The sequence below is a fragment of the Solea solea genome, chromosome 11 (genome assembly GCF_958295425.1).
Source record: "Solea solea chromosome 11, fSolSol10.1, whole genome shotgun sequence".
Lineage (NCBI taxonomy): Eukaryota > Metazoa > Chordata > Actinopteri > Pleuronectiformes > Soleidae > Solea > Solea solea.
The window spans coordinates 24,097,215-24,107,038 of NC_081144.1; the positions used below are offsets into that span (position 1 = coordinate 24,097,215).

The following is a 9,824-nucleotide window of genomic DNA, read 5'->3' on the forward strand; positions in this document are numbered from 1 at the left end:
TCCACTTCTGTGTGAAAGAAACACATGATGGGCGTGTTTGGCACATTCAAATCTAAATTCAGCTCTCTCTCTATGGCTCTCTCTGTGTGCTGCTCATGTTAAGGCGACAGGAAGTCTCTGACTTGAATTCAAGGTGCTGATTTGGGCTGAACGTGACCGACACTTTAGGGAATTGAAACAGTTGTTTTTGTTTCAGAACATTTTAAGACAACGACAGTGACACTGAGTCTGATTTCACTCATTTTTAGTTAAAATCATAGTTGCAGTTTTATCTCAGTGCACTCGTGCGTGTGTGTGTGTGTGTGTGTGTGTGTGTCGTGGCTTTGAAAGCATCAGCGGAAACTGCAGGTTTTTTTCTACTCAAAGCCCACGTGTAACAAACTTACTAATAACCAAAAACTTCACAGAGACTTCTTATGTGTCAGAAATGTCAAAACCATTCTCTCCAGACATGCAAATGGAAGAAAAACTACTATTAAAACTATTTACTCTCTAAGACCCATACACCTATGTATATACTGTATATATATATATATATGTGTGTATATATATATACACATGTATATATACACATATATGTTTATATATATATATATATATATATATATATACTGTATATTGTAGGAGCCACTTTTGAGTAAGTGTCTTGTGCAAGTTTTATTTTTGACCACAAGGGTGCAGTACCTTTTTCTTTTGTTTGCTTGACACAGCAGCAGCCCAGCTGCCTGAAATGAGGTGTAATTAGTTTGAGTTGGATGGTGGTGGGCACACAGGTCTTACCGAAAGCCAGAGGAAAGCCAGGAATCTTTTGTTTGCCACAATCCACATCAACTAAATGGGAATTTGTTTCTGTTTGTTAATAACCTTTTTTGTTGCAATAAATGGGAACATCACCCAAAGAGACCAACCTTGCACAACCTTTTTTCCCTTTCATTTTCCTCTGAACTCGAGTAAAGTTCTTCCTCCAACCATCGGTGACAAATAAGTTTTTGTTTTTGGATAGTCACCACATATTTATATATATATCCACACACACATATAGTATATATACACGTATATATATGTTTTTGGCAACTAACAAACCAAATTCAACCACTAAAACTAACTTTTCTGTTAAAAAATTAAAAAGTAAATAACTATAATTTGAAATCTTAATCAAAAAATTACTCTCTAAGACCCATACACCTATGTATATACTGTATATATATATATATATGTGTGTATATATATATACACATGTATATATACACATATATGTTTATATATATATATATATATATATATATATATATACTGTATATTGTAGGAGCCACTTTTGAGTAAGTGTCTTGTGCAAGTTTTATTTTTGACCACAAGGGTGCAGTACCTTTTTCTTTTGTTTGCTTGACACAGCAGCAGCCCAGCTGCCTGAAATGAGGTGTAATTAGTTTGAGTTGGATGGTGGTGGGCACACAGGTCTTACCGAAAGCCAGAGGAAAGCCAGGAATCTTTTGTTTGCCACAATCCACATCAACTAAATGGGAATTTGTTTCTGTTTGTTAATAACCTTTTTTGTTGCAATAAATGGGAACATCACCCAAAGAGACCAACCTTGCACAACCTTTTTTCCCTTTCATTTTCCTCTGAACTCGAGTAAAGTTCTTCCTCCAACCATCGGTGACAAATAAGTTTTTGTTTTTGGATAGTCACCACATATTTATATATATATCCACACACACATATAGTATATATACACGTATATATATGTTTTTGGCAACTAACAAACCAAATTCAACCACTAAAACTAACTTTTCTGTTAAAAAATTAAAAAGTAAATAACTATAATTTGAAATCTTAATCAAAAAATTACTCTCTAAGACCCATACACCTATGTATATACTGTATATATATATATATATGTGTGTATATATATATACACATGTATATATACACATATATGTTTATATATATATATATATATATATATATATATATACTGTATATTGTAGGAGCCACTTTTGAGTAAGTGTCTTGTGCAAGTTTTATTTTTGACCACAAGGGTGCAGTACCTTTTTCTTTTGTTTGCTTGACACAGCAGCAGCCCAGCTGCCTGAAATGAGGTGTAATTAGTTTGAGTTGGATGGTGGTGGGCACACAGGTCTTACCGAAAGCCAGAGGAAAGCCAGGAATCTTTTGTTTGCCACAATCCACATCAACTAAATGGGAATTTGTTTCTGTTTGTTAATAACCTTTTTTGTTGCAATAAATGGGAACATCACCCAAAGAGACCAACCTTGCACAACCTTTTTTCCCTTTCATTTTCCTCTGAACTCGAGTAAAGTTCTTCCTCCAACCATCGGTGACAAATAAGTTTTTGTTTTTGGATAGTCACCACATATTTATATATATATCCACACACACATATAGTATATATACACGTATATATATGTTTTTGGCAACTAACAAACCAAATTCAACCACTAAAACTAACTTTTCTGTTAAAAAATTAAAAAGTAAATAACTATAATTTGAAATCTTAATCAAAAAATTATAGTCATGTGCTTTACTATCTTCTCTTTACTATCTTATTTTTTTTTAAATTTATCGTTAGTTGGGAATGCTGAGTCAGCATTTTGAACTGTAGCATTAGTTTTCTGAAAATACGATATTTAAATACTAAATTTAGGGCTACATATGAATTATTCTGGAAACAAAATTTTAAAAAAATCAGAATTGTGAGAAGAAAAAAATAATCTGACTTTAATCTCAGAATTAAACAGATTCAGGATTTTTTTTTCTTAACATTTGGCCCTAATCCTATTCCGTAACTCCAGATGTGATATATTACTGTTGCTGATATTAAACAATACCAGCAGATGTCGTTCTGTGCACGTTACTGTGCGTAGCTGACGCTAATAAAATCCCCTTTCTATTGATAAGTATAATTGAACATTAATATAACATAATAAACTCACGGTTCACCTGGGATTTTTTCCGATCTGTCAGCGCTCACTCGGATGTGACGTCACTCCAAGTTCCGACCTCCGAATTCCGACGATGGCTGCCGCTCCCGTGAACAGTAATAACAACCAGAAAAACTCTTACTTTGACACTTTATTGTGCTTCTGTCTTGTGTTAAATCAGTCGTACGCACAATGCCGTGTAAGGCCTTTATCCGCCGACTCATCGCTGCGCTGTTTTTTGTGCGCAAAATACGGCGCGGAGCGTTGTTATCGTCTGGCGTTGCTAACATTGCTAACAGCGACTAAACCCAGATTCTTTGAAACGCTTCTCATTCGTCACTGAACCGTTTTAAGTTAGGTATTTATGATGAGTTTTTGTGAGAGTGTGAATCAAAATGAACTCTTAATGAGTGTGAAATAGACTGTAAACGCTCGTGTTGTTTGCTAGTTCTGGGCTTAGTGTTAACGGTTATTTTAGTTAATTGAGGTTTTTGTTGTTTTGGTTTATTTTTTACTGCACAATTAAAACTACAGGGACATATTTTTATTCTATTCCCTCTGTAACACTAACGAACTGTCAAACTAGTTTGTTTTTGTGGAGAAATACTCCACAAAAACTAAATACTTACTAATATAAACAATGTGTAATTATGAGTGTAACACACATAAATATTCTTAACATTTCACTTACCTTAAAAACATGAACTTTTATTCTTGTGTTTTTAATTGGTATTTTTCATGCTTTGGTTTGTTTCATGAATTTGTTTTTTATACTGTGTGCTCTTAATGCTGTGTGTCTGTAAGGCTTTTATTTTGTAAAGCACTTTGGTCACCTGTGGGTTAAAAAGGCAAATAAATAAAAATAAACCAGGTATGATACTGGAATGAAAGGTAATAACGGTTGCATGTAGTCCAGATCTTAAACCGTATTTATTTTAGAGTGTATCTGTCATTTTCACTCTTTGAGAAGCATCTTAAGAGAAAACTAGAGAAACAACCTGTGTGCTTTTTTATATCCCCATATATCAGGATATAGCCTATAAATATCCAGATATTATTATATAAAAAAACTTCACATGATTTTGACATATTTTTGAGTAATTGGATAAGTGGATTAACTAACTCTGTGCACTATCATGTCTATAAAGTTGATAACCTGTGTTATTTGTTCTTTTTAGTTTACCTTGACATGGATATGAAAATGTTTGTGGATCCTCAGAGGAAAACACCGTTCCCTGGTCCTCTGTACCAACACGCTGTGGACCCCACCAGCTTCTACAGTGACAAACACCTGTCAGTACCAGTCAATCTGATAGAGCTCGGTGAGTTGAACAACAATACAGCTTAAACATAATTTTTAATAGAATTGTAACGTGAGATTCTGAAGAATAATGTTTCCATGTTTTAGACTTTAAATGTGAGAACATCGGACCAGAGAGCCGCTCGTCACCGGCGCCCAGCCCTTCGTCCCCACCCACCAACGACGGCTTCACCAAGGACCACACGCTGTTCCTCATCGACCTGATGCGGCAGCACGTCACGAGCGACGGTGACAGTCTGCCGCGAACCTTGCAGGACCTCAACGCGCGCCTCAAGACGGCAAAGCCCAAGAAGAAGATGCTGTGGAGCGAGGCGGCGCAGAAGCTCGGGGAACACTTCCACCTCTGCTTCTGTCCCGAGAAGGTGGCCAGGAAGTGGAACACGCTCATGGAGGCGTACAAGAAGGTTAAGGACAGTAGCCGGACGCCAGGGAAGGCGACCACGCGCTTTCAGTTTTTGGCCGAAATGGACGACCTGCTGGGAGTGCCGCACGACGTGGTCTTTCCCGTCATCGGCTCGTCGGAGGGGTTGGAGGTGCGCAGGGAGGCGCTGGGGAAAATGAGCAGCAGCAGCAGCAGCAGCAGCAGCAGCAGCAGTACAGCAGCAGTTTCTGAGACTTCGAGGGCCCTGACAAAGGGGTTAGGAGGAGGAACGCCGCCACCTCCGACCGCACACATACCCCACAAACGCAGGAGGGTGGATGACGAGGTGATGGAGTTCCTGCAGCAATCGGAAGCAGCGAGTCAGCGGCGCCACGAGGAGACGATTGCACAGCTGAGGTCAGCACAGCAGGGCTTTGAGACGCTGATGAACAAGCTGTTGGACAAACTGTGATTTGTCGTGGTTGACTTTTCTGACTGTAAATAACAACACATTTTTTACACATTATTTTTTCTGTTTTATATATACTTGTATGTTTATTTCTCTTGTTTGATTGCAATTATTAATCGATTGCTAAATTAATCAAAACATGTTTTATAATCAATGCTTTATATAATTAAAATAAGTTAACTGATTTTTCAGCTTTTGAAATGTGAATATTTTCTGCTTTTCTTTGCTCCACATAACAAAGAAATCATTAAAAGTGAATATGTTAAGACATTTGAGAACATCAACAACAACAAAGAGCAACTTTTGTCAACATTTAGTGACATTTTATGGACCAAACTATTCAGGGCTACGGCTATTTTTCTATTATAAATCGACTGCTAAATTAATCGCCAACTATTTTCCAAGTTTCTTAAAATAAGTTATCTGATTTTTCCAGCTTTTTAAATGTGAATATTTTCTGGTTTTCTTTCTCCGTATTAACAGAGAAATCATTAAAACTGAATCATTTTAGTTTGTGGACAAAAAAAAAGACTTTGAGACACAAACTAAATTAATCGATGAAATTAATCGAAGATGAAAATAATCGTTCGTGGCAGCCCTCGTTCTAATAAAGGTTTGTATTCATCATCAGTCCATACTGTTTTCCTTTAATTACTTCACTGTGGTGCTGTAAAATTATAATAAAAGCAGTTAAGAGAGAAAGTGACACAGCACTCCTTGTCCGTACACAGATTAATCGATTGGGTAGAATAATCAGCCAATTTTTTTTTACAAATTATTACAAAAAATTAAAGTTTTTGTTCTCAGAAATTTGATAAATGTTTCTCAGTCACTAAAGCTCAGGTTTTGATGATAAATGCTTTACCTAATGTTACAGATAAACATTAAACTTGTTGTGGACGATCATAAATTAGTCCACTAGATGATGCCATGTGATTACACTAGAGCTGTTGTGTGAGTGTATCACAATAAAGGATTTGGCAAATAACCTCTAATATATAGAACTTTTTATACTTACTTACTTAAACTTAAACAGCACAAGCAGCTCAGACGTATTCTTGTATTCTTCATCCTTTCACAACGAGGGAAGCCAGACTTTGCAGAGGAGAAATTAAACTACAACCCGTTTAGTACAGTGCTTGTTTCTTTTGCCGTTTTCCATTCGGAATAGCACCAAAATTTCCGGCCCCGCCCTCTACTGTTCCATTCTGGCACCCTGATCTTTGGGGCGTCAGAGTAAAATGGTACGGTACAGTCAGGGTGGAGAGAAAAACGTAACTCCCTTGTGACTTGTGTGAATATCCCATGGATTTTGAGAAAGTTTTAAATAGCACTAACACTAAGAAGTGTTGCGCTGTTGTCACACCAGTAGGACATCACGCTCAAGAGCCATGGGGCACAGCCTGACCCAGGACTTTACCGTTCCAAACCCGGTCCGTACCCCGACGGAACCACAGCTTCACAGATCAAACAGTAAGACAAATGATCTCTTCATTTTCATCCCCATGCCTCGGGCAGCCCTGTGGATGCTCCTGGCATATTTCCAAAGTCCCATTACACATGTTGTGTAGGAAGCACGCTGCCATGACGGTCATCACCACAGCGTCGATGCGGGTGTTCCTCAGATCCCGAAGGCGCCTCCACTTGCACTTCAGGCGTCCGAAAGCTTCCTCGACCACCGCCGTCCCGCGGCCGATTCTGCAGTTCCTCAGCTCGTCCGCTTCAGTCAGATCCTCGCTCTCGCTCCGAGGACTGACGACAAACGGGAAGCCGTGTCCCGTGTAGGCACAGTCTCCCAGCAGCCTGTACTCACCCATCTTCTCCTGCCAGCCATCGTAGAAGCTGGACGCCCTCAGCATCGTGGCATCGTCAACTCTGCCCGGTGGCCCCGCAAATATGTCTAGGAATCGCCCCCTGTCGTCTACAATCCCCTGCAGGAGGACGGAGTAGTAGGACTTGCAGTTCATGTAGTCTCCTCCTCTCACGGGCGGCCTCTGCACCCGAATGTGACACCCGTCGATCGCACCGATGACCTCGCGGAGGCCGCAGAGGCGGTGGAACGCGGCCGCAGACGCCGCTTTCTCACAAGCGTTTGGCCACGAGACGAAGGTCGGGCCCAACGTGCACACAGTGTTCAGCACCTCCGAGATCACCCTGTGCGCCGTCGACTGCGACACCTCGAACGTCTCTGACATCTCTTTGAAGCTGCTCTGGTTGGACATGTACCACAAGAACATGAGGACCTTTTTTGTGACGGGAACGGGAGCCAGACCCTGGCAGTGCTCCTTCTCCAGTCCGCTCACCTGCAGCTTCATCGCCAGATACTCAAATTGCGGCTTGGAGACTCGGAAGTGGCGAGAAAACGTGCGCTCATCCATGTTCTGCATCTCCTCCCACGCAGTTCCGGTCTTCAGGATGACCTGCTGCCTCGACCGCAGTATCGTGGATATGAGTATCCTGTGTGAGTGATAAGGAGATGTTACTAACGACACAGTTTCAGCACAACTCGACTCAACTCATGATAGTACCTCTTTTTTTTTTTTAGTACGTGCTGACGAGGTTGCAAAGAACTGAGCCGATACAGTTTCACGTAGCTGTTGCTATGACGTCTACGCGCCTACTTTGAGGAGGAACTGTGAAGTCATGGAAAATGACGTGACTGATACCAAACCGAGTAGAGTCAAGCCGTGCCGAGTCATGCTGGAACTGTACAGTGGAACAGCTCCATAAAATACACAACGTCACTTGCTCTACGTCTTACACCAGTGTTAGATGGGTCAATATTCTAAATTTCTGTACATTTTTAATTGTTTAAGTCATTAATTGTTGCTTACAGATTATATCAATGGACATAATGTTTCAGGAACTCTCAGTGAGTCTTAGAACTAACAATTCCAAAACTTATAACTGGACTACAGTGTAGAAACATTGAACATTGGGCAAACATTCAGATGATCTACTGCTACTGCAGCTTCATATCCCCATAAATCATATAAATATATTGGGATAAAGCATAGAAATATCCAGCCTTATAGAAAGATTGATTTGATTTATATTGTGACATATATCGGTATTTAATGTATATAGTCTGCCCCAGTATGGAACACACTAAAAACAGTTTTTTCCCCCTCTATGAATCTCTTAAGAAAGTTAAAACCACTTTATTTATGTTATTAATGTAAAAAAAATGTTTTACTTCTCTGCAAAACACATTTTTACTTAACTAACATGTTTTCTTATATACACACCTTACTGTCTTTAGGATGGACTGTTTAATTGTTGATTCACCCCACACATCATTTATTTTATTTAAATTTAAAACACAAGTGGTACTTTTGGTACATACAATACTGAGTTTGTACTTAAAAAAGTAATAAAATGTGTAAAAACAAAACAAAAAACATTTAGGGTCAAGCTAGCTCTGGGAGAGTTAGTCAGTGCAGCACAGATGAAGTTGTTAGTTTGTAGTGAAGGTTTCTCTCTTAATTATTATTTTCGGCACATTTATTTTTAAAAGAATATAAAATAACACGTCAAATTTATTAAATAAAGCCTGTTTTAGTAACTGTTCGCCGACCGTCACGTCGCAGTGTTTTGGCAACGAAATGACGAATAAAACGCTATTCTGACACGTAAAAAAAATAAGCTTAATACTAAGAAAATACCTTCTGCGTCTTTCATCCTCCTCGGAGTTTTTCTTCAGGTGCAGAGAATATTTGTCTAAAAGTTGTTTGTACTCCGAAAGAGCGACGACCAAGAAGACTTTCTTGCTAGCGTCCATGTTTGCTTTGCTTCCGCCTTCTCAGCTGGTCCACTCGGATGTGATGTCACTGCCACTTCCGACGTGTCCGAGTTCCGCCTCTTTTTTTTCCTTACAGTTGGGAATATCGTGTTGCTAAAACGCATTTAGCGGCGGTTTGTTTTCATTTTTTCATTAATTTCCACCAACAGTGTTCTGGCTTGTCTCTTGTATTAGCCTGGGATGCTGAGTCAGCATTCCCAACTGCAGTTTTCCAGAATTTCTTAAAATAATATTCAGTATAATGTCAGTATAATTTATTTATGTAATTTAAAACCAAACTCAACCCAGTGGGGAATTCCATTTTAGAAATCATATATAAAATCATATTCCATTAAACTCAATTCTCATTTTATTAAATGGTTTTATTGTTATTATTTTTCAGACTCTTACAAATACATATTTGGTTTAAAAAGTCATTTAGCGTCATTAAAGACAGTCAAATACAAGAAAATAAAAGTCATCGGTCCATTCGTATTTTATATTTTTCACACTGACCACTAGGTGTCAGTATAACACAGATTATTATTGCCTTCACGCAGCAAGAATTCACTGCTTTGCTCAATTTGAATTCAAGTCTATTATTATTTTATATTATATTATATTATATTATATTAATTTGGACAGATGATACGTCTTATCACTAAACTTAACCATAACCACTTAATGTCTTACCTTAACTTAATCCAAGAACATTTCAAATCTTAGACCCAGTTTTAACCACTTCCTCAGTCATTGCTAAGTCATGATATGATAAGTTAAGGTGCATTGTGGGTCGACGTTCCTCCTGGACGCTCCGATGTTCCCACTTCACACTTGAGTAAACAACACGCGTGTTAATGTAAACGTTGGACTCGGTCAGTGTCCGGTGTCCAGATTTATGAGACTCTTAAATCAGTCTGTGCTGTAAAAGTCAAAAAGGCATTTCCTTT

The 9,824-nt window shown here is 38.7% G+C and overlaps 2 protein-coding genes across 4 annotated transcripts; one reads left to right on the forward strand and one right to left on the reverse strand.

Moving 5' to 3' along the window:
* The first annotated feature begins 2,981 nt into the window (after positions 1-2,981).
* Positions 2,982-5,278, forward strand: LOC131469029 (uncharacterized). Of its 3 annotated transcripts, none has more exons than XM_058643851.1 (3): positions 2,982-3,058; positions 4,121-4,264; positions 4,351-5,278. In XM_058643851.1, the coding sequence occupies exons 1-3, from the start codon at positions 3,037-3,039 to the stop codon at positions 5,094-5,096; spliced, it is 912 nt and encodes a 303-aa protein (XP_058499834.1). In that variant the 5' UTR covers positions 2,982-3,036; the 3' UTR covers positions 5,097-5,278. The 3 variants fall into 3 exon arrangements, with proteins under 3 accessions (XP_058499834.1, XP_058499836.1, XP_058499835.1); XM_058643853.1 differs by lacking the exon at positions 2,982-3,058 and adding an exon at positions 3,065-3,300; XM_058643852.1 differs by lacking the exon at positions 2,982-3,058 and adding an exon at positions 3,097-3,141.
* Positions 5,279-6,139: 861 nt separating this feature from the next.
* LOC131469028 (uncharacterized) lies at positions 6,140-8,896 on the reverse strand. Its single transcript, XM_058643850.1, has 2 exons — positions 8,759-8,896; positions 6,140-7,550 (listed from the first exon to the last, which is right to left on the reverse strand). Exons 1-2 carry the CDS (start codon positions 8,872-8,874, stop codon positions 6,560-6,562), a joined length of 1,107 nt encoding a protein of 368 aa, XP_058499833.1. The 5' UTR covers positions 8,875-8,896; the 3' UTR covers positions 6,140-6,559.
* Between the last annotated feature and the right edge of the window lie 928 nt (positions 8,897-9,824).

What these genes read in the sequence shown, in the direction of transcription:
- LOC131469028 (XM_058643850.1), bottom strand. Translation starts at nt 8,874, where the DNA reads ATGGACGCTAGCAAGAAAGTCTTCTTGGTCGTCGCTCTTTCGGAGTAC. An exon ending in GAGGATGAAAGACGCAGAAG is followed by an intron (nt 7,551 to 8,758) that starts GTATTTTCTTAG and finishes TCACTCACACAG; the next exon opens with GATACTCATATCCACGATAC.
- LOC131469029 (XM_058643851.1), top strand. Translation starts at nt 3,037, where the DNA reads ATGGCTGCCGCTCCCGTGAACA. An exon ending in GGCTGCCGCTCCCGTGAACA is followed by an intron (nt 3,059 to 4,120) that starts GTAATAACAACC and finishes TGTTCTTTTTAG; the next exon opens with TTTACCTTGACATGGATATG. An exon ending in AGTCAATCTGATAGAGCTCG is followed by an intron (nt 4,265 to 4,350) that starts GTGAGTTGAACA and finishes TCCATGTTTTAG; the next exon opens with ACTTTAAATGTGAGAACATC.